Raw genomic sequence first — 23,355 nt, 5'->3', positions numbered from 1 at the left:
ACTAATGGGCATCTGGTTTGTTCCCAAGTTTCGTATTTTACAGATAGAGCTGCTCTGTCACACACTTCCATTTCTCTTGGGTATATGCTAGGCACGGAAAGACTAAAACAGTAACTCTGTTTAATTCCTGAAGGAATAACTAGGTTTCAAAAGCAATTTACACCGCTATCAACAGTGTAACAGGGAGGGAGCCAGGGACATACCACATGACATGTCCAGCAGCGGTCTACGAGAGTTACAATTTCTCCACACCCTCGCTGTCCTTGTCATCTGGTCCTCGGTGTCTTGCCAAGTATAGAGTTTATCTCTTATAGTTTCCAATTGTATTCTCTGGGGACTGCTAGCAAGAATTTTAAGATCTGTTTGGTGGTAATTATGTATCATTTACTGAGGAATGTCTACTCAAATCACTTGCCCGTTTCTACTGAGTTGGCTTTAGCACCGAGTTCTAAGAGTTATCTAGGGGTTGGGGATTTAGCTCAGTGGTAGAGCGCTTGCCTAGCAAGCGCAAGACCCTGCGTTCGGTTCCCAGCTCCGAAAAAAAGAAAAGAAAAGAAAAAAAGGAGTTATCTACATATTAAACATGTGCCATCTATCAAGGACACAATTTGCAAATATTTTTTCCATTCTGTGGGTAATCTTTTCAAAGTATCCAGGCTGATCTCAAACTTTTGATCCTCCTGCCTCAGCCACTAAGCAGTGTACCATCAGCATGTACCATCATGCCCAGCTCAAGTTCTTCATGGTATGTCAGTAAGAACTGAAGGTATTGATTTTGATAGAACAGACTTCATCCATTGTCCCTGATGTCAGCATCCTAGCTAGGAATGCCTAAGTAATTTGTAAGCATGAAGATTTATCGCGATGCTCTCCTGTAAGGTCTTCTATCTAGGTGCTGATTTTGCATTCAATTCTTGGAAGTTTTTGGACTGAATTTTTACATATGGTGTATACATCCTAGCTTTCAAATGGCTATTAAGTTGTCCCAGAATGTCACCACATGAATGTCTTTTTATTCCCACACCCACCCCCAACTTGATTTTTTTCAAGACAGGGTTTCTCTGTATAGCCCTGAAACTTACTCTGTAAACCAGGCTGGCCTTGAACTCACAAATATCTGCCTGCCTCTGTGCAACCCTCAGCCCCCATGTTGGGATTAAAAGCATGCACCACCACCACCCAGCTATGAATGTCTTTTGTTAACAGTCCCTTTATTGGGCTGGAGAGATCTTCCAGAGGTCCTGAGTTCAAATCCCAGCGACCACGTGATGGCTGTCAACCATCTGTAATGAGATCTGATGCCCTCTTCTGGTGTGTCTGAACACAGCTACAGTATACTTATCTATAATGAATACATAAATCTTTAAAAATTAAAAAGTTCATTTATTATAAGTGGGTGGGTTCGTTTCTGGGCTCTTCTACCCTACTTGTATGGGTATCTGTTCTCTCGTCAACATTTCCATTGCATTTATATATTTTGTATGTGGTGTGGTACTGAGGAAGTCAAACAACCAGCCGTGAGTCACTTCACTCCTTTACACCAGGTGGAACCTGGGAATCAAAGTCAGGCTTGGCAGCAAGGGCCTTCCCCAGATGAGTCATCTCGCCAGCCCTAGATATCTGCTCTCCAATAACTACCACACTGTTGCGATTTAACAGAGCCTTCTAGCCAATTTTCCTTTTTAATGTTTAGTTTTTTCTGGGTCCCTTGAAATTCCATACAAAATGAAGCCTGTCGTGGTACTACACATCTTTAATCTCCTCATTCAGGAGGCAGAGGCAAGCAGATCTCTGAGTTTGAGGTCAGTCTGGTCTACACAGCAAGTTTCAGGGCAGTAAGGGCTATACAGAGAAACCCTGTCAACAAAACAGACAAAACAAAGCAAAACAAACAAAAATCCATATAAAATCATCTTGAAAAAAGACATCGGACCCAGTGCTGAGGGAGAGGCAGGTTTACTGCAATTGTGAGGGCACCTGGTCTACATAGCGAGTTTTAGCCTACTCAGGAGAACATAGACTCTTTTCTGTCACAAAAACGAAAACAAAGTAAAATAAATAAGGCAACAGAGTCTGCAGGGCATGGTAACTGACTGGATATTGGTATGCAGAATAAACTTTCAGGGTAGAAGTAATTAGACTATAGGCACTTTTAGTTTTAATCATCTATCTATCTATCTATCTATCTATCTATCTATCTATCTATCTATCTACGTGTGTGTGTGTGTGTGTGTGTGTGTGTGTGTGTGTGTGTGTGTGTGTACATGGGACACATGTGGAAATCACAGGTCAACTTCTGGGAGTTGGTTCTCTCCTTTCACCTTTATGTGGGCTCCAAGAATCAAACTCAGACTTGGTTAAGACTGTGTGGCAAACACTTTACCTATTTAAGTCCATCGGTGCCTTTTAAAAAACCCAATCTGGAAACCCTATTCTGTACCAAGTGTCTTATTAATTTTGGAGAGTAGATGGTACCCATCAAATGTCACTAAAGGAAGTGAGCCCTCAGTTTATCGCCCTAGGATTCCCTTTTTTCAGTGTTCACTTCTGTACTCATAATCGTGAAGCTTAGCTCCTTGTTCTCATTGACATCTTTGCTTATCATTTATATTTGATGTGCTCCAGCCAACCTGATTAGAGAACTTCTCTCTTTTCACCAGTAAAGCGTCGTTTGGCAGTAGCAGAGACCATTACAGAAGAGAATAACTGACTGTGGGGTGGCCAGCCTCACCTGATACATTTACAACACAACCCCCACACCCAAGAGGGCTTGGAATGATTGTGAGAGACACACGACCAGGGATTTTGTAAGACTGCCTTCTATGTATGACAAAGGAACTCCACCCATGAAATCTCAGCAGTAAATGCTGCCCACAGAAGACCTAGACAATGACAGCACCACAGACACACCAAAGTGGACGGGGAAATCCCTCTGGGCCCCACTCCTAGATGGAGAGCTACTGACACTAAGCAGTGCTGAGTGAGGGAGAGCTAGTCCTGCCCAGGGAGGAGCCCTAGATGATTCCTCAGTACCCAGTGCTAAGCCCTGTAAGCGTACACTTGGAAGCAACATCAGGCAGCGGAGTTGTACTTATGCATTTATTTCTGTACAGCCCATTAGTGTGTCTTCTCTCTCTCTTGCTCCTTCTCTCCTCCCCATATATAAAAACTAAATACAATAAGTATTGGAATGTATTAATGTATAAATACAATTTTGTGTGTGAGTATGTGTAACAATAATAATTAGAGGAAAAAGAGCTTACGGATTTGAGAGGGAGCAGGGAGGGGGCACAGAAGTATTTGGATGAAGAAATGATGTAGGTATATTTTAATAAAAAATAAAAAAATTGGTTGGGGGATTTAGCTCAGTGGTAGAGCGCTTACCTAGCAAGCGCAAGGCCCTGGGTTCGGTCCCCAGCTCCGAAAAAAAAAATAAAAATAAAAAAATTAAAAACACACAGACAAAAGATGCAGTCTTTAGCTTGTCCGTCACACCATGATGGAGAGAATATATCTGAGAGTCAGCAGTGACATGAGCGCTGTGGGTTGGACGGCGGCTGAGTTGTCAGTCTATCTACTATGTACTGTTTCTTCCCTAAACAGAGCAGCCGTTTAGAGTGCAGACTGCTTTCCCAGGACCAGTGCTTTCCCAGGACCAGTGCTTTCCCAGGACCAGTGCTTTCCCAGGACCAGTGCTTTCCTAGGACCAGTGCTTTCCCAGGACCAGTGCTTTCCCAGGACCAGTGCTTTCCCAGGACCAGTGCTTTCCCAGGACCAGTGCTTTCCCAGGACCAGTGCTTTCCCAGGACCAGTGCTTTCCCAGGACCAGTGCTTTCCCAGGACCAGTGCTTTCCCAGGACCAGTGCTTTCCCAGGACCAGTGCTTTCCTAGGACCAGTGCTTTCCCAGGACCAGTGCTTTTCCCAGGACCAGTGCTTTCCTAGGACCAGTGCTTGCTTTCCTAGGACCAGTGCTTTCCCAGGACCAATGCTTTCCTAGGACCAGTGCTTTCCCAGGACCAGTGCTTTCCCAGGACCAGTGCTTTCCCAGGACCAGTGCTTTCCTAGGACCAGAAGTCATGTCGGGCAGCTCACAACCCTCTAACTCCAGCTCCGGAGGCTCTGAAGCCCTGTTCTGGCCTCGGAAGTCACTGTGCTCATGTGAACACACCAGCTCACAGATACACACATATACACATAACTAAAGATAAAAAATCTTATGAAAGCATAAGATTTTCATATGAACCGAGTACCATGTACAAGCACCATGTTTTACTACTTGCTTCTAGCAGCAAAATGTGGAGGCTAAAAACCCAGCAGTATGCAGCAGTGCACAGAGAAGAGTGTGGCAGACGCAGAACTGGGCTTATGTCAGTCACAGAGGTTCTTGGTGCACACGAAGAACTCCCTTTGTAGCATTCACAGGTTTCTCTGGGCCAGCAAGGAGCAAGGGACCGTGTACACATTTTGTTGCAGTCACTGTCTCCTGCCCCACCCCTTCTCCCTTTCTTTTCCCTCTCTCCAGCCTCCCTCTTTCCGTGTGTGTGTGTGTGTGTGTGTGTGTGTGTGTGTGTGTGTGTGTGTGTGTGTTTTAACAGTTAAAGACAGGGTCTCCTGTAGCCCAGGGTGATCTGGAGTTCAGTATGTATGTTCCCAAGGATGACCTTTCATTGTTGAGATTACAGGAGCACCTCAATCAAACCTGCTAGTCAAAAATTGCTTTTTGACTAGCACATGACACTTAGCTACTGTTTTCTAGATTATTCTATGTCAATATTTAACTTTGTATTCATTCCTTATGAATTTCACATCATCCCCCACCCCACTCACCCCCTGTTCCTTTGGATCTCTCCTCTGCTCTTGCAACCTCCCTCCTGCCCCCCCAAAACAATACAATTAAAAAAATAAAGTAAAACAAACAAACAAAGAACAGCAACAGGAACAAGAAATCTTGTCATGCAGTAGAGTGGCACAGTGTGTCACACAATACACCCTCTTGTCCACACATCTTCACTTGCAAATGTTCATTACACTGAGTTCAAGGCCTCTGGCTATTGCCACGCCATCACTACTGGGTCCTCACTGGGACTCCTCTCAGATATCCTGTTGTTGCCCTGTGTCATGGAGATCCTGTGCCTACCGTTCTGGATGGTCGTCCCTTCACATGCTCCAGCAGATCATGGATGGGGCAGATGCTGGGGTGGGCCAACTCAAAGTTCTGGATCTGGACCTGGGTGGTGGCTAAGTTGTTCAGCCTGCCAGCTCTCCTGCACCCACATCACCAGGGTGAGCTCTCCAGCATTGCCTAGGCTAGCTCACCTAATACCACAGCTGGCAGGGGTCAGGGTCAGCTCTCCTGCCATCAGGGCTGGGTCACCTACACCCATGCCACCAGAGACAGCTCAGAGCTATATTTTAAAAGAGTAATTTTTACTAAGGCAATGCATACACATAACTTCAAAGACTAAATGAAAAGATTTCACACAGTGTGGAGACTTTGATGTATGCTCCTGGCTTCAAAATCAGGCTGGATGAAACATGAAGGGAAAACAAAAGTTCGCACTCGGGGACTAAGACAAGACAAATATCTCTGCAGCCCAGAAACAGAACAAAGGTATAAAGCAAGCAGGACTGAGGTAATAAATCCAATCATTTTATGTCTGAGAACAGGAGATGAGGGCTAAGAACTTAGGACTGTAGCAATGAAGTGTTGCTATGTAAGTTAATCACACAGTGAATTTTCTAGAAATTGTAAGTGATGCTCACTAAAAGGAATTTCATACATTTTGTTGGAAGCTCAACTCAGAATGGTCCGTCAGTGTGGAGAACCATGCTGCTGACCCCGAAGGCACTCTGGTGGCTAAGCTGTGACACGCGTAACTGTCATTTACTAGCTACGATGTGAATGTTTATAGAACAGGCTACCATCTGAACACAGCTGTGACATAGTAGCTCCCATGCAAACAGCAATATCCTCACTTCTAAACGCGCTACATCTTCACCAATGTTATGGTTTCTATTTCTCTAATTTTCCATACCTAGACATTACAGATGAGCACCAGTTTAACTTCAGAAATTAATCTCTGGTGGCATATAAAATAATAGTGCACAACATCACAACTGATGAGGTTTCAGATTTCATATAACCATAAATATAAACTTATTTATTACACTCATTTTTAAATTGTGCTCTAATGTAGTCTTTTCCTATTCACACATTGAAGTACACCTTTATAGTTTCCTTAAGCTTTATTTCTCTCTGCATTGTAGTGGATTCTTTATTAGAAATTACATATGGATATATGTGGCTATGCCTATGACTCTCCCCAGGTGCAACAAGGGGGTATTGTGCATCGATGACGAAAAGTAGGCACTAGAACAACAGAGCTGGGAAAATAAGGCTTCCTTCACTTACAGCTGCTGGGTGTCTGTGTTGAGGAAGGACAGCCTGACGCCTGCATTTAGTGGAAACATTGAATTGTCAATCAGCAATCTAAAAGGAGAGAGCACTGGGTCGAGGTGGACTAACTCTCAAGTCCTACCATCATTTCAGGAAGAAGCTAGGAAACGATCCTAGCTGTGTAGGAACACAGCTCAGTAATGTGCTTGTCCTATGAGCATGCGGCCCAGGCTTTGGTCCTCAGGACCAGTTTACATATGTGAGAATGTATAGGACTAGTGTTCCCTTTGGTGACACAACGACAAAAGCCTAATTCCCTTAACCCATGAAGGTCTTTAAATATGGACTTATTCCCCTAAGGTCTTCTCTCAAATTCCAGTAAGCTTTGTAAGATGGAGCACTGTCGTTTGTCTCTGTGTCACTTGCAACCCTGAAATAATGTCTTAAACGTAGCAGGCAGTCAATAATCCGAGGCAATGGTGGAGCTGACCAGGAAATCCTCTCGTTACTCTGGTTACCGTTTCCCAGATACGTCACATTTTTATTTTTTAAAATACTTAAGGAACAAGGGTGACACTGACAGACATACTGACATGGAAGGGGGAAAGAAAGCTCGGGCCTTCAACCCTAGACAAAGAACTAAGAACTCTTCCTAGAGAAGAGCATATCAACTGGTTATCCAAAAGGAAACCGTCAGCCATGAAACATACGTGTATAATAAGTAACATTATATGGCCTGAGGAGGTTGTGCTCATATTAGGAACACACACACACACACACACACACACACACACACACACACACACACACACAGCAAAAATTAAAGAAAAAGAGGCTATGAGTTTGAGGGGTGGTGGTGGTAGATGGGAGGTAATGGAGGGAGAAAGGGAAGGAAGAAATGATGGAATTATAAACTCAAAAAATAATAAAATTATAATAAAAATCTTACGCAAAAAAGAAAAGTGTTTTTTTCTTTCCTGTCTTTTCTTAGTTTTTTTGAGACGGGGTTTCTCAGTGTATCCTTGGCTATCATAGAACTTACTGTATAGACCAGGCGGGCCTCGTACTCATGGAGAATCACCTGCCTCTGCCTCCTGAGTACTGAGATTAAAGATGTGTATTGCCACTGCCTGGTGGGGACAATGCTTCTTTTTTTTTTCCCCCTGGAGCTGAGGACCGAACCCAGGGCCTTGCACTTGCTAGGCAAGTACTCTACCACTGAGCTAAATCCCCAACCCCGGGGACAATGCTTCTTGAGAGTGACTTTTACTTCCCTGTTATATCCTTGCTCTTTTTGTCTTCGTCAGCCTCTCATGTCTACATCCAGCACCCTACTTCCACAGCTATAACCTTGTCGTGAACCAGCTCTACCTGGAACACTAAGAAGTTCTGTGCTTGGAGGCTCAATACTGAACAGAGCTTTCCGCTCCTGCAGATGACAGGAGTTCAATTCCTACCTGTGTGAGACGGCTCTCCATCGCCTGTGCCTGCTGTAACTACAGTTCCAGGGAATCACTGCCTCTGGCCTCCCCGGTACTCATGTGCACAACTCCCTCTCCCCATATGCATAATTTAGGATAATTAAAGTCAAACTATGTTTTAAATAATGACTTCCTTTCTGTTCCAGCCATGTGGCTGCCTTCTTATCTACCTGCCAAGATCATGCTGGATGGCCCCTGCAGGACAGCATCTCAGACAAGTTGTAAAAGATTTTCTGACCCTAAAAATGAGAGAAAAGGACAGAGAAAGGTGTTCTTGACAAGGTGAAGATTTTACTAAATATTGCAAGGATGCCAAAATTCTGTTAGTAAAATGCCAGAAAGAAAATTGAACATTAAAAGAATGTCTAACTGCTCACTAAAATGATCCAGCCTTTTATGAAAGAAGGGAATACAAACTGAAATATCTCAAGAAAAGGAAGGAAAACGTGAAATCCTACTGAGAAAAGGTACGGAAGTTTCCAATAAGCATGCAGGCAAGTATTTAGGTGAGTCAGAAACTTTATAATGTCAACTATTTATAATGGAACATTATAATTTATAATGTCAACCACTGACAGGAAGTAATAGACAGAAACAATGTTTACTTTATTCTATTGTGAAAATACTGATATTTTGTGGAATAAATGTCTTTATTTCAGAGTTCTGACTTATTAAATACAGCACAGGAGGAGAAACTAAAGTAATAACAATTCTGGTCTCTGTTCATTCTGTTAGGGCACCTGCTCACTCACCCCACTCTCTACCCTTCTCACTGCAATGTTCTGGGCAGGAGCCTGTTTGCTTTGTCCATGTCATGATCCCTTCCTGTTCTCATACCTTCCTTGCCCATGCTGGTTTCTGAGTCTTCCCAGGATAACTTGTCCTTCAGGCCCTAGATCTATCATAAGTTGATACAAAACTCCCAATATGAGACAGATGTGACTCTAGGCATACTTCTGACCTACACCACACTGCTGTGGAAATACACCATTGAGAGTACGGACCCCACTACTAATCTGTTTATGATCTCAAACAGCTTCTCAGCAATGCTAGGAAGACTGCGGTACTAACCTCACTGTCTCAGTTCCCATCCTGCAGAAGTTCAGACCACCTCTACTTCTCCATTTCTTTGAACACAATAAACTGTCTCTCATAAAAAAAAAATGTCCTGAGACGCAAGCTCCCACAAGCCCTGTCACTCTAGAACCTATGGTATAGGTCCAACAATATGCCACTTCTCAATGCAAACTCCCTCACATCTCTGAAACCATGCTACGATCTTAATAAGACATCACACAACTATAAAAGAGGACACAGATATCTATGTAGAAAAATAGTGAAAATTATAAAGGACAAAAATGCTAATGTTTTTAATACAATAATCTTTTGCTTACTCTTCTCTTAGTTTTGGACCATGTAAAAATACAGCCCTAAAAGCAACAAGGAAATGTGTAAATCTGATTCCACAAGACCGCCCCATGCTTTACAACCTCACAGCGCAGAGGTGGAATGAGGAGGCGGAGACCATTGTTGAATGGTTACAGAGGTTTAGATGACGGTGATGCAATGTGCTAGAGTGAGAAGCTGTTTCCCGACAATATGAATGTATCCAAAGCTACCAAACTATATACTTAAAATGGTGAAATAGTACATTTTTTTTTATGTATTTCTATTGCAAACCAATGCCTCAAAAGACACAGAGGAGAGGAAGACGCCCACAATGTCTTTCTATTCATGCTGATGAACAAGACTGTAAGCTGACTCCTCCCTAGCTCTATCTTTCCCTAACTCCCGACTAATTGTTTTTGTCTAGGGGCCTCAGTTTCGCTCTAGAACATTAAGCTGAATATTTAGTTCCTCAAGGGCACAGTGGTCTCTTTTGTTGTGGTTTTTGGCATATAGAATTCCCACTGCCTGCAAAGGAAAGAAATATATTACTCTGACTGTCTTGACTGCTTCACACGGGAACGCTCAGCCATCGCCTTTCCCTTCCTCTCTCCACCCTCCCAGGACATTCATACATAACTACCTGGTTAGTGCCGGACTTGAAAATTCAGTGAGAGCTTGAATCGTTCTGATCCCTAGAGCAGGATGGCTTATACATGTGGCTGAATGTATGTCTGTGAAGACCAAGTATGCCTACTGCCTGTGGAGGCCGGAAGAGGATGTTGGATCCTTTGCAGAAGTTGGAACTTCTACAAGATGACTAATTGTCATGTAGGTGCTGGGAATTGAACCTGTTTTCTGGGAGAACATCCAGGATTTTTAACCACTAAGCCATCTCTCCAGCCTCCTAAAAGTAATTTTTTGAATGAATGGATCAATTAAAAATCAAGCCAGAGGCAGTGGGTGGGATGAAATGACCTCATACACCAACTCAGTACAGGATGATTCAAAATCAGAAGTCTTTCTAAAGACAAATGCAGAATGTATATTATATCTTATTTAACTATTCCACAACATACTTTGAGAATTCAGTATATTAACTATTTATTTCAGATCTGAGCCATTTGCTCGTGGAATAGACAGTCCTGTATTTAGCCAGAGGAAGAACACTAAATGTCACAGTGCTGGGGAATATATGGCAGCGAACATGACCCTGAATATGCTCACAGAGGACACTGCACCTTGTGTATATATTATCAATTAGCATTTCACCTTCTCAAGAAAATTTAGACAACTAATTCTCTCTCTCTTTTAAAAATATTTATTTATTTATTTATTTATTTATTTATTTATTTATTTATTTATTTAATTTTTATGTATAAGTACACTATAACTATCTTCAGACACACCAGAAGAGGGGCATCAGATCTCATTACAGATGTTGTGAGCCACCATGTGGTTGCTGGGAATTGAACTCAGGACCTCAGGAAGAACAGTCAGTGCTCTTAACCTCTGAGCCATCTCTCCAGCCCCACTAATTCTCTGAGGTAGAAGAACTGGCACGGAATATGTGCTCCCACACTGACGGCTGAACCCAGGACCACATACATAATCTTCCTGGGATAATTTAAGTTCTAAGCACAATGTAAGAGGACAGGTATGTCTTCCCAAAGCATATTTTTGTTTTTGGTTTGGGACAGTGTCTTATTAGGTAGCCCCGACTGGCCTAGACTTCACTGTGCAGACCAGAACAGCCTCAAACCCAGAGATCCCCCTGCTTCTGCCTTCCCAGTGCTGGTGTTCAAGGCTTGTACTACAATACCCGGTTCACACCCAAGGACAGACAGTTCCTGATAGACGATGCTTGGCGGATTATTCACAACATTTCCGTTTATAAGTAAAGTTGCCACTTCTCAAGTCTCTCATGTTGCAAAGAAAAAGTGGAGAAATACAAAAGAAAATAAAATTGGGGTAAGTGATTTAACCCTAGAAGGTGCCCATGAGGCTAAGTGGGCTCTACGCCTTCTCTCGCTTAACCAATGTCGATCAATGTATGCACTGTGCTTCATTCTCCAGGTCTTATTCACATTTATAGCTGCTTCAAAATAGAATCACTAGAGTGACTACCATGTAGCATTCTGAGTAAGGCATCCTGGTTGAGTAATCTCTTTCCTCTGTGCCTATCAAATCAAACGGGGTATGCGGTATTTGGTTATTTATACCCGAAGTTCATTTTTCAGACTGCATTTGCATTAGCATGCTTCTTCAGGCCGTTACTCAGGAACTTAATAAGCTTTGTAAAGACAAAGTGACACTCTCGATCGAGCTCTTCACTTAACTTTATTTTGAATGCAGCATGACATTTTAAATATAAAATATGGGTCTAGACCGGAATAGGGATCCATAATTTGCATTCTGTAAAATTATAGTGTGAAAATGACACCTCTCCAGAATAAAAACACTGTGGGAGAAAATATAGCATCCCACAGCCGAACTTAAAATGCCAGGAGATGCCTTGATCTGAATCAAAGCTTATGGAACCCCAGTGCTTTCAAGGTAAAGAAATTAAGGATTAAAAAGATTCCAGAAATGGACGTAGAAGAAAACATCTTCAAAGGGCTGAAGATGGCGCAGCCCTTTCGACCACATAAGGTTCTAAGTTCAGCTACCAGTATCCATGTTGGATGGCTAAAACTCCAAATCCAGGAGATCTGACTCCCCTACTCTGGTCTCCATGGCTACCTCCTCTCACAAGTGCGGAGACCTATGTTCACAGACACACAGATGACCACATAATTAGAAATGGAATGAAAGAAAATGCCTGCGAGAAGCACAATGTTCATCTTGAAATGACTATCTGGCAAGCAGGAAAACAGAAGATAGCCTTCGCTATCACATGTTTCACAGAGATGAAATATTTTGCTTCAAGATACTTCGAGAAAAGTGAGGTACACACTTCTGCTATTATGATAGATACTGTTCAAGAAACAGACAGTAGGACAGACATGCAAATTAAACATTTAGCCTGAGATTTCAAAGGCTCAGGCATAGCCTTGCTCCCTGCCTCAAGCTGGTTGGATCAGGTGTAGACCTAATCTTTCAGCTCCTGCTGTGGCTTTGCCTGCCTGCCTGCCTGCCTGCCTGCCTGCCTGCCTGCCTGCCTGCCTGCCTGCCTGCCTGTCTGTCTGCCTGCCTGCCTGCCTGCTGCCTGCCCGTCTGCCTGCCTGCCTGCCTGCCTGCTGCCTGCCTGCCTGCTGCCCGCCTGCTGCCTGTCTGCCTGCCTGCTGCCTGCTTGCTGCCTGCCTGTCTGCCTGCCTGCTGCCTGACTGCCTGACTGCCTGCCTGCCTGCCTGCCTGCTGCCTGCCTACCTACCTGCCTGCCTGCCTGCCTGCCTGCTGCCTGCCTACCTGCCTGCCTGCCTGCCTGCCTGCCTGCCTGCCTGCTGCCTGCCTGCTACCTTGCTCCCACCCTGCTAGTCACAGATTCACCATCTGATACTGTAAGCAGACCCTTAAGTAAATGCTTTCTTTCACAAGTTGCAGTGGTAATGGGGTCTCTTCACAGCAACAGAGCAGTAACTAAGACATCACTGTAACACCAAAACCTGCCTCATCTAAACCTGACACCCACACAGTCAAATGAAAGGCAGGGCGGTAGCAACACACCTCCGTGCACATAATCAAGAACAGACGCATTTTCTTTCATCCTTGACAAGGACTCATGAAGGCAAGCCTAGCCTCCAATATTCTACCGCTTTCCTTCCCAAGTGCTGGCATTAAAGGCATGCGCCACCATGCCGAGGTATTTCTTTTACATTATATGTAGGTTACCCAGACAAGGTTTACTTCACGAAATTCTTCCACAGGGGCACCAAGTTTGAAAGCCAAGGGAATAAGGGCTGGTTGAGAGTGTTTAATATTTAGAGTGTTAAGTATATCCAGATAAAGGCTTATGGAGAGCAGTTATCTTACCTGATATGTGCATTGCAGTATCTCTTAGCATACTCCATCCAGGTTCCAAACCTTTGTGGGAAAAGGGCCTCAATCTGCATGAAAAGCTGAAACAAACACGAATGTCCTCAATATAGTACAATATTCTCAGTAAGTTACTGTGATGAGAAAAGAATTGAATAAAAATGGTAACAATTATAAAAGCAAAAATTCTTTTTCTTCAAGGCCTTTCCTTCCTCTTTACCATCATTCTCCAGGGAGAACAATAATCTGTTTTTAAATATAACATACATATGCATATGTATGTATGTATGCATACACACATCTCTCTCTCTCTCTCTCTCTCTCTCTCTCTCTCTCTCTCTCTCTCTCTCTTTCTCTCTCTCTCTCTCAGCCCCTGTATATATACTTTCATTCACATATAGACAATCATAATATTGTGGTACAACTAAAATCTTACTGTAAAAAGTCATAGGCAAGTTTTTATTTTAATTTTAAGAGGTATATAAGCAGTATACTATAATAATAAAGAACTTTAAAAGGACGAATAACCATCTATTATTGTATCTATGTGATAAAACATTCAAACATATGCCTGATAGTGAATGGATAGGCTGTTTCTGACTTTTATACAGTTGTGAATATTAGTGATTTCATATAATCACACTTGTGCATAGACGCAACACACGAGCACCAGTGAGCTGTTTATCCATCTGTCCGTCCATGCACGTACATTTGAAATGGGGTATTTATGCAGCCCTTATGTACCCAGGCTGGCCTCGAACGCCCACCCTCCTGCCTTTACCTCCCGAATGCTGGGATTAAAAGCATGCTACCAGACCCTCAACCTTCCAGCTGCATTCCCACTGGATGAGCTTTGTGTGACACAACTTGAGAGATGATCAGTTGGTATGAGGGGTAGAGCCCAAGGTCTCAGGCATGGTGGCAATTGCTATACCACTAAATGGCTTCCTTCTCTTTTGACTTATATATCTCTGTGTGTGAGGCTTTGACATCGGTGTCTTTTTTAAATCATTTTGCACTTTATAAATTGATGCAGTCTCTCACTAAACTTGCATTTCTGCTGGTCTGGCTAGCCAGCTTGTTGGGGGATTCTTGGTCTCCTCCTCCTACACTGGGATTATAGCCTGCTGCCACAACTGCCTGGTTTTTATGTGGGGTCTTGGGAATTGAACTCCAGGCCGGCCTCACATTTGTGCATTAAATATTGTAACCACTGAGCTATCTTCCCAGCCTAGATGTAAACTCTGAATACTATGTAAGTTTACCACTTGGGACAATAGTGCCATTACGTTGTTTTCCACTTCACGACTCTGATAGGCTGCACACAATAACATTTTACTGTCACGTCTAATAGGCTCTTTAGTATAATGGTTTTATTGAGGTGATTAATATAGCAGTTCACTCTTTAAGTATGAAGTTCAGTGGCACAGTCACAAAGTTATGTATCAACCAATATTTGCACAATGTTGTTACTGTCTTAAAAAGAACCCCCCCCCCAAAAAAAAAAAAGAAACCCACCTCCATTAATAGTCAAAGCCCTCTTGCCTTCCTACCAGATACTGGCAAGCAGTAGCTATCTTCTACTTTCATGCTAAATGAGAGGGCAAGTACCAAAGAAAACACACTATAAGCATTTGAAAATAAAGTAGAAAATAGAGAAAATCAGCAAACCCAAGTCAGTTCTTAGAACAATCAATAACACTGACTACACTTTAGTTAGTTGGTGAATGAAAAGAAAGTTTACTAAAATTAGGAATGCATGAGGACATGTCACCACCACCATAGAGATCCACGGTATTAGAGAATGATACTATAAACAACCGAATGCCAGGAAATCAGATTCCTAAGATCAAATGGTCAGAAAGAACTAAGAGTGGCTGAAAGACACTCCAAACACATGACTGTCCCTAGATTAAGTTCCTCTAGTCTACCTGGCCTATAGTGGCCCTTAGTTTGTCTCTTCTTTCCAAGGGTAGCTACCAAAGTGAAAAAGAACCACAGAAAAGTTCTGCAATGCAGTATAAACAGATCTCTGGAGGAAACTCACTGGCCAGCTAGCCCAGAACACCTGAAAGTAAAATAAGATAGCTCTCTCTCTCTCTCTCTCTCTCTCTCTCTCTCTCTCTCTCTCTCTCTCTCTCTCTCCTCCCTCCCCCTTTCCTCTCTCCCTCTCTCCTCCCCTCCCATCTCTCTCTCACATACACACAAACATATATGTAAATGTAACTTTTATTCTCCTGTAGTAATCGCTGTCTCTGAGGCTTACTATCTCCATCTGCTAACCTAGGCCTAGTTCTGGAAGCTTCTAGCTTCTGTACAATCTAATCTAGGACTACAATGTTTCAGCCTCTGAAACATTCTTACTACTGAATAAGCTCACCCCTTCCTAGTTCTTCCTGATCTCTGAGTGGCACGTTTAAGTTTAATTCAGTTGCTCTGTTTCAAACTCCTCTCCAAACTGACTGATTCAAACTGGCTCCTCTCGGCTTCTGACTGAGTTGCCCTGCTTGGTCTCAAACTAACTTCAGCAATAAGTTTTAATCTCCTGGCTCCTTCTCATTCTCTGCCTCATTATGTCTTAACCTGTGTCTAGCTTGTTCTCTCTCTGCAACATGTCTCTCTAGAACTGTCCTGGAAAAACTGTCTCCCCTCTCTTAAATCAGCTTTCTTTCCTCTCTGATCTCATGAGAGTTAGGCATATCCTACTCTGTCAAATCTTTATCTGATTCATCGCTTTGTCTGCCCCTCAACTAGATGCCACTTTCAAACATGGATACTTAACCTTCTACTAACTTAACCTCCATTATTTGGGATTAAAGGTGTGTGGGTGCAGTCATCAGAGTAGAATTATAAAGAGATTTTATAATAGCTGGATTAAAGTACACCTTTAATCCCACCATTCAAACGAAAGAAGTAGGCGGATTGATGTGGGTTTGAGGCCAGCCAGAGCTACATAATAATACCTTGGGTCAAAACCAACAAACAAGCAAATAAAAGAAAGAAAAAAAGAAGAAAAGAAAAAGAAATCTTATAGTAACGGTTTTAACCATATTTGTAAGTACGGCTAAGACTTAAAAATAGATTTTTAAAAACCCAGTCATAATAAAAATATTGTTTAATCATTGATAGTGTCCTGGAAATGTCCAATGCACTCTTCTGGCATTTGAGGCATCTGACTTTAAAATTGCCAAGCAGAAGACAGATTCAGCTTTCCTATTACTTGAAGCATAGCACTCCCAGTACCTCCTCAGGCCTTCCCAGAGCTGGGGTTCCTGTTAGAAGAATGGCTCTCTGGGCCTTCTGCACTACGGGCAGGAGAATCTTGCTGCGGGCAGCAGTTCTGGACTTCATGTAGTGTGATTCGTCCACTATCACGACCTTGAAGTTCTGCCTGTCCAGTGCCTCCAGCAAAGTCTCTGCGTCTGTGGTGAGGAGACCGTAGCCCAGAACTGTCACTCTGCTGGTCGCTATTCTCCTAGAAAAGAAAGCGCACCTGCTTAAAGACAAAGTCTCAGCCATAAATAAATCACAAGGAAATAACACTCTCGGAGGGGGAAAAAGGAAAGGGGGTAAAAAATAAGAAAAATAAGAGATGGTTCTGCTAGACATTAACTATTCACAGAGCTCAGATTTTACAGCTCTCAAATATGTTAAACCAAGACTTAGAACTCTGGTCAAATGGCTGGCTTTTGGGAGATTTGAGAACTAGAAAGCCACATTTTACTAGGACGAGAATCTTACTTTAACTATATGCATTCATTTTCAACCTGGGTGCTGTTGGTATTTTGTCAGGACAGGACCTAACAGAGCTGTCCCTTGTGCCTTCCTGGTCTTTTCCACTTCAACTGATGCAGCCTGAGTAGCTGGGATGTTGTAAAAGATCAGGAGGAGCCTCCCTATATACACAGGCCAGTGAGCTAAAATAAAGTGGCCCATTGACCCCTGCTCTCTATGATACACACATCTGCAAATGTCTTTAGTTACTATCATAAACTCTTTCCATACACACGGTATGAGACCGGTGAGGGAAGGAGATGCGTGTCATTTACCTTTACCCATAAATCACTTTGCTCCTAGTGTAGAATGCAGCAATGAGACAAGCTCTTAAATATATCACTTTTGCATTTTCTATTATCATCAAAGGAATAGTACAAGACAGACTTCATCTGCAGCTTTCTTTTTCTTTGCATGTGTGCTTGTATATGTGGGCACATGGATGTGTGAAGGCATACACCTGTTTACATGCATATGGATGCCAGAGGTAGAAATGAAGTATCATCCCCCACCTCTTTCCACACATTTACTAACACAAGGTCTCTTGCTGACCCGCAGCTCTCCAATTTGGCTAGCCTAGCTAGCCGGCTTGCCCAGCCCCCTCCCCCTTTGTTTTTTCTCCACGAGTCAAGGACTGGGGTTACTGGCAGGCCACCATAATAGCCCACCTTTATGTCATATTCCTTTCTCTACCTCTCTAATGGGAAAACAAAGGCAGGCCATCGTGTTCACCCACCATTTACATTAGAGCTGGAGTTAGAAGTACTTTACCCTCATAGCCATCCCCAAGTCCTCAGCCCCATATTCTACCTTCCAGGGAAGGAGGGGAAAGTCCTAACTCATGGGTGGCATTTGAAGGCTTGGCTATATCTAAGTAACACAGAGAAGTATGCTCCCTCCATGAGCTCGGACAGCAGAAGGAAGTATGGGCTTAATATTATGAGCTGACTAGGGTGTCCTATGAGGAAGCCACCACACATTGGGGGTGAAGGTCACTGCAGCCATGTCGGTGGCTTCTACTCTGACACATCGGCACTGGGTAACAGTTCAGCGCCCGCTGGCACTAGGAGTAATCTCTATATGTAGTTAATATACACTGACGCCGGTTGGTACATATCCAAAACCGCTTCTTTAAGGATAGAGAAGATGTCGAGTCATTTTATGCCCTTGGCTAACATCTTCCAGAAATGTATACTCCTGGGTTGTGGTCCTACCTAACATACCCCAAATATTATAGAAACAAAAGCCACTGCCACTAGTTAATCATACGTGTTACCTCCCAAATAATGAAGATTATCTAATGATAGAGAGATAACAGAGGACAGATCTTAAGAAAATGTAAATATAGACATTTAAGTAACGTACAGCTAACAAAAGTTAAGAAAGCCTTAAAAAGCCAGCATTCTCCAGATTTATGTCTTTTCTATTTTACGCAGTTTTCTGGAGCATTCATAAGAATTGCCTACATTTTATTATAATAATGTAAGTAGGGCGTAAATTTTCTTGGATCCATGTATCTGAATGCTATTAAGTTAGGTCTCCAAGGTTAAACCTTAAGGAAAGCCAATGCTATCCTTACAAACACTGTTTATATTCACAGTATTAGATAATACAGTTCTGAAAACTATTACCAAGGATGCTCTAAGAACCAACAGATACTTATTTCTGATAGCTGTGTTACTTTTAAAGTCCAGGGAATGATAATTCTGTGTCACGCTCCCCACCCCCAGCCCAGACAAGGTTTCTCTGTGTAGATTTGTCTATCTTGGAACTGGCTCTGTAGACCAAGCTAGCCTCGAACTGAGAGATCTGCATGTCTCTCCCTCTGAGAGCTAGGGTTAAAGGTAAACACTGCCTGGCTACCCTCCCCATTCTGAGACAGTGTCTAACTAGGTAGCGCTTACTGGACTGGAACTCACTATGTAGACGAGGCTGGCCTTGAACTCACAACTGCCTGCCTCAATTTGCATCATTCAACTACATATTCTATACAATAACATTCAAATAGGCTGACGTAGTCCAGTGGCCACAAAGCACAATGAAACAAATGATAAAGTTAAGTATATTATAATACATTTTTAGAGCAAGGACTATAAATAATTATCAAACAAAGCAAATGTTTTCAAGATTTAAAATGTCAAAATTGTATATTAGCCCAATAAAATCAAACCTGTTAAGTTGAGTCATACATGAAACCACCATATTACCAACCTGGAAAGAAAACTATGTCAGGATTGCTGATAAAAGCTCACCCAATATTAGTTTTAAAAAGTAATGGAATTTATTTTTGAACTGGGAACTAATTCATTTTAAGTATATTTAAGGTATATAGAAATAATTACACATGCCTTTAAAAGTATGTGTATTTTACATTAACTTTAAACGTGCGTCAAAGGTAACAGAGATCACACACATCACCTTCTTTTGGTGATGGTGGTTGGTATTTCATCCAAAGCTCAAACAAAACGCATCAAGCCCTGAGTTTCATCGTCAGTACCAAAAAGTCAAAAGCAAACCAAATTATGAGAGCACGGATTTTTTTTTCTTTAAGACGAATGAGTTCTTCTTACCCAGTGTCAGTTTTGTTCGTGATGACATTGATTTCCTCTGGCTCTAGCTCTGGGATCCATTTTTCTAGCTCTTCTATCCAAGGGTATCTTAGAGATGAGGGGACGACTATCAGCAGGGGCCACTCCTCTTTGTAGAAGTACGCAATTGCGATCGCCTGGATCGTCTTCCCGAGGCCCATCTAAACAATGTGTGCAAAGAGCATGTTACAAACAAAGCCTATATATCCTAAAAGAAGTGATCACATGTTAAAAAATATTAATCGATGATTTTATACCAATTATAGTTAATAAAAATTAAAGCTTTAAATAAGCTTTTTGTAATTATTATTAAAGACAGATGATCCCTAGATGTAAATATTATAGCTTTTCCTTTTTGACACCATAACAATAAATGCTTTACCCATCTAGCAGAAAATCATGTTATGTAACATACATGTTTTCCAAAGAAAAGTAAGCTGGAGAGGTTGAGTTACCTAAACTACAGCTAACTGATCCCAGGTTCGTGCTGTTTTCCCTTTGACCATCTCCACACCATCCCCACCACCCGTTCTAAACTCTTCCCAAGGGCTCCTAAATGAACTGTTGTAGAGGTTGTCTCTAAGATAGTCAGAGACTGAAGACAGCTCAGATCTGCTTCACCTGGGGCTTTCTAGCCAAACGCCCATAGATGAACAGGAGTAAATTGTGCTGGGGTAGGTGTGGCTCAGCTGCAGAGCTCCTGCTCAGGGAGTGGCAGGCACTGGGCTCAACCACCAGCAACTTAGCCCCTGATATTACTATTGCTTTTTATGAAACTACTTACATATCACCATGCAAGAGACAAAACAACCAGGGCAGACAGTGGGTCAGGGATAGCCAGAGGAGGAGAAGGCAGAGCGGAATGGCACCTTTCAGGGCAAAGCTGCCACACCTTGAGTTCAGGGTGGTGACTGCACATAACTGTCAGAAGTCATGGACTATGTAGTAAACCCAGGGCAAATGTGCTGGAGAGAGGGCTCGCTGGGTAATAGCACTTGCTGTGTAAGCAAGAGGACCTGAGGTTGAATTCCCAGCACCCATGTAAAATATCCAGGCACATGCCCATAACACCAGTGCCGAGAAGCAGATGGATGCATGTAGGGGGCTGGCTGGCCAGCCTGCCTATCCAAAGCAGTGTAAGATTCAGGTTCACTGAGAAACCTGTTTCAAAGACAGAGACTGACAGGACACTAGACACCTTCCTTTGGCTTCCATGTGCACACACAAGTGCACACACACTTATGTCACACACAGTATGCTGATGAAAAACTGGGGAACCAAGCAGTGCTCAGAGACTTTTTTTTACAGCACTAGGCCTGGACTGAGCTTTGAGACGTCTGGCCTGTGACGGCAGATGGGCCCCGTGTTTCGGTCCCCGTGTTTCGGTCCCCGTGTCTCGTGGCTGAGGGGAAGTTTCAATGCACTTAGGTGGGCACATCTTCTGAAGCAGGATTGGTATGGGCAGTTTCTGCAACGCATCTGTTCCCTTAGGATAGTTTTGTGTTTGTTTTCTCAACTTAGGGGATTTAGCTGGGGCCTGTAGGAATACAGAAGCCGAATTCAGCATTCCTAACTATGTTAGAAGCAAAATTCCCATTTATCTCTATATAATCCTAGAGCCTAGCAGGAATTGCTATTTAAGCTTCCCTAGAGCGAGACAGGAGTATGACTACATTAGGTGTATATTAAAGGTAATAAATGTGAAACATATATTTCTGTTTCTCTTTCAACTACGCTACTCTCACACATAATAATTAAAATGCAGAGAGGACATAAGCAGAAACAAAACCAGATTAGTTCACCTAGTTTACCCACCAGGGGACATTCCACCACAATGGCCCTTACATTTACAAAGAAGAAATAACTGTAGCCAACAAATGTAGAGAAATACACTGAAAGATACAGGCTTTGCTTGACAGACTATTCAAAAGGGGGAAAAAAAAGAGAGACAGAAACCTAAAAGAATAAGTTTCAAACGCTAAGTGAGATTAGGGAAGAGAGAAAAGGGCAGTTTGGGGTTTTAGCAAGTCTATTACAGAACCTCGTTTATGTGTTTTTCCTTTAATTGCTGCTATTAAGAATAAAAATCTTGGTTACCTCACTCAGAGTAAGTGTTTCCAGCTACATTCTTTTACCTGTGAATTTTACAACTTCGCTTTTTCAGCGTCCAAATAGCGTTCCAGTGTATAACCCAGATACAGAAAGATCACATTTTCTCTCATACGTGGATGCTATCTTTGGGTCTTTTAGACTTTTGTGTTACATTTAGATCTAGTAGAGGACAATGGGGAGGGGATTTTCAGGGAGAGGACATAGCATGCAGTGACAGACAGGGAAAAGGGAAGCACCGTGAGCTACAAGGATGACTTAATTGGCAACATATGCCCACTAGAACAAGAATGGCACAAGTGTTATGGGAGTAACCAACACAAGACGGAACTTATATCTGGTATTATATGAGGTCCAAGAACCTGCAGTTAGATAAGCCAGACACTGTATGAGAACCCACTAGTACCATTCTTCAAAATGGACATAGTATGAACTTGGGAGCACTTGTCACTAAATGGAATATTTATATCATACTCCTCTCCAAAAGGCTCGGGGATCCTCAAAGAAGGGGAGAGATGGAAATAGTCTAAGAGTCAGACGTGGTAGATGGCTATAATGAAATCTCTGAACACATCAGTTACATGTGTGAGCATTAACCAGATTCCAGCATGGATGATCAGGTGGGCTCACCCCTAGCTAAGGAGGGATTGGCAACTGATAGCTTATCCTCCACGGCAGTCCCCACACCCAAAAGTACGTGGGCAAATACATTTGACTGAATAGGCCTTAAAAATTGCTTAGAATTTGGATGGGTAGAGATAGATATGGCAGGATTAGGGGAGAGGACTGACTATAATCAAATCATACTGAATGAAATTCTCAAAGAATAAAATACATTTTTTATTTTTTTTAGAATAAAATATTAAATATATAAAAAGACTGTGCTCAGTAGGTAGAATGCTTGTTGAGATGAACCCTGGATGTCTAAAGTTCATTAGACACCACTTTATAAACTGGGCATGGTGGAACAGCCTGTAATGTACACTTGTGTGGTAGAGACTGGCAGACCAGGGTTTGAGGTCATCGTAAGCTGTATAGAAAGTTCAAGTCTAAGGGGTTGGGGATTTAGCTCAGTGCGAGAGCGCTTGCCTAGCAAGTGCAAGGCCCTGGGTTCGGTCCCCAGCTCCGGAAAAAAAGAAAAAGAAAAAAAAAAAAAAAAAAAAGAAAGTTCAAGACTAGTTTGGCCATAACCCTGCTTTAACAGGAACAAACAAACAAACAAACATCCTGACTAAACAAAAGAACAAGAAAACCAATGAGAATAATTCAATTAATGTTACAATTATAACATCCAATCTTCAATCGTATTGAAATAATTAGTGTGATCTGCTTAAATTTTTAAAAGAAAAAAAAAAGTATAGTGAATGGAACTCAGGAAGTGACATTTGTGACCTAGGATACTGTCATTGAACAGTTACTATTTGCTTGCATGACTAAATGAATGCTTTAAGGGAGGATAAGCAGATAAAGCACAAATGAGGAAGGTAGTCTGCAGTTCTAAGAGGGTGGCACAAAAGCTTAAAGTCCACCAGGGCAGTATGACTACCATTCAGCTTCAAGGAACACAATGGGAGGCAGAACAGCTAACTGCTTTTAATATTGAGGGGAGATCCAGTTACAGATCAACATGTTTCTGACCTAATC

At 42.4% G+C, this 23,355-nt stretch overlaps 1 protein-coding gene across 1 annotated transcript in view; it reads right to left on the bottom strand.

The window, feature by feature from the left end:
• The window catches only part of Zranb3 (zinc finger RANBP2-type containing 3), an 84,179-nt gene extending 64,416 nt beyond the window's left edge, over positions 1-19,763 (bottom strand). The window contains exons 1-3 of the mRNA XM_032915547.1: positions 19,585-19,763; positions 16,484-16,715; positions 13,238-13,323 (exon numbers count right to left, since the gene is read on the bottom strand). Coding sequence (XP_032771438.1) covers positions 13,238-13,323; positions 16,484-16,715; positions 19,585-19,763 — 497 coding nt within the window. The remainder of the gene's footprint in view (positions 1-13,237; positions 13,324-16,483; positions 16,716-19,584) is intronic.
• Positions 19,764-23,355: the final 3,592 nt, after the last annotated feature.

This window comes from Rattus rattus, chromosome 10 (genome assembly GCF_011064425.1).
Source record: "Rattus rattus isolate New Zealand chromosome 10, Rrattus_CSIRO_v1, whole genome shotgun sequence".
In the NCBI taxonomy this organism is placed as follows: Eukaryota; Metazoa; Chordata; class Mammalia; order Rodentia; family Muridae; genus Rattus; species Rattus rattus.
This window is presented reverse-complemented; position numbering and strand designations above follow the sequence as displayed.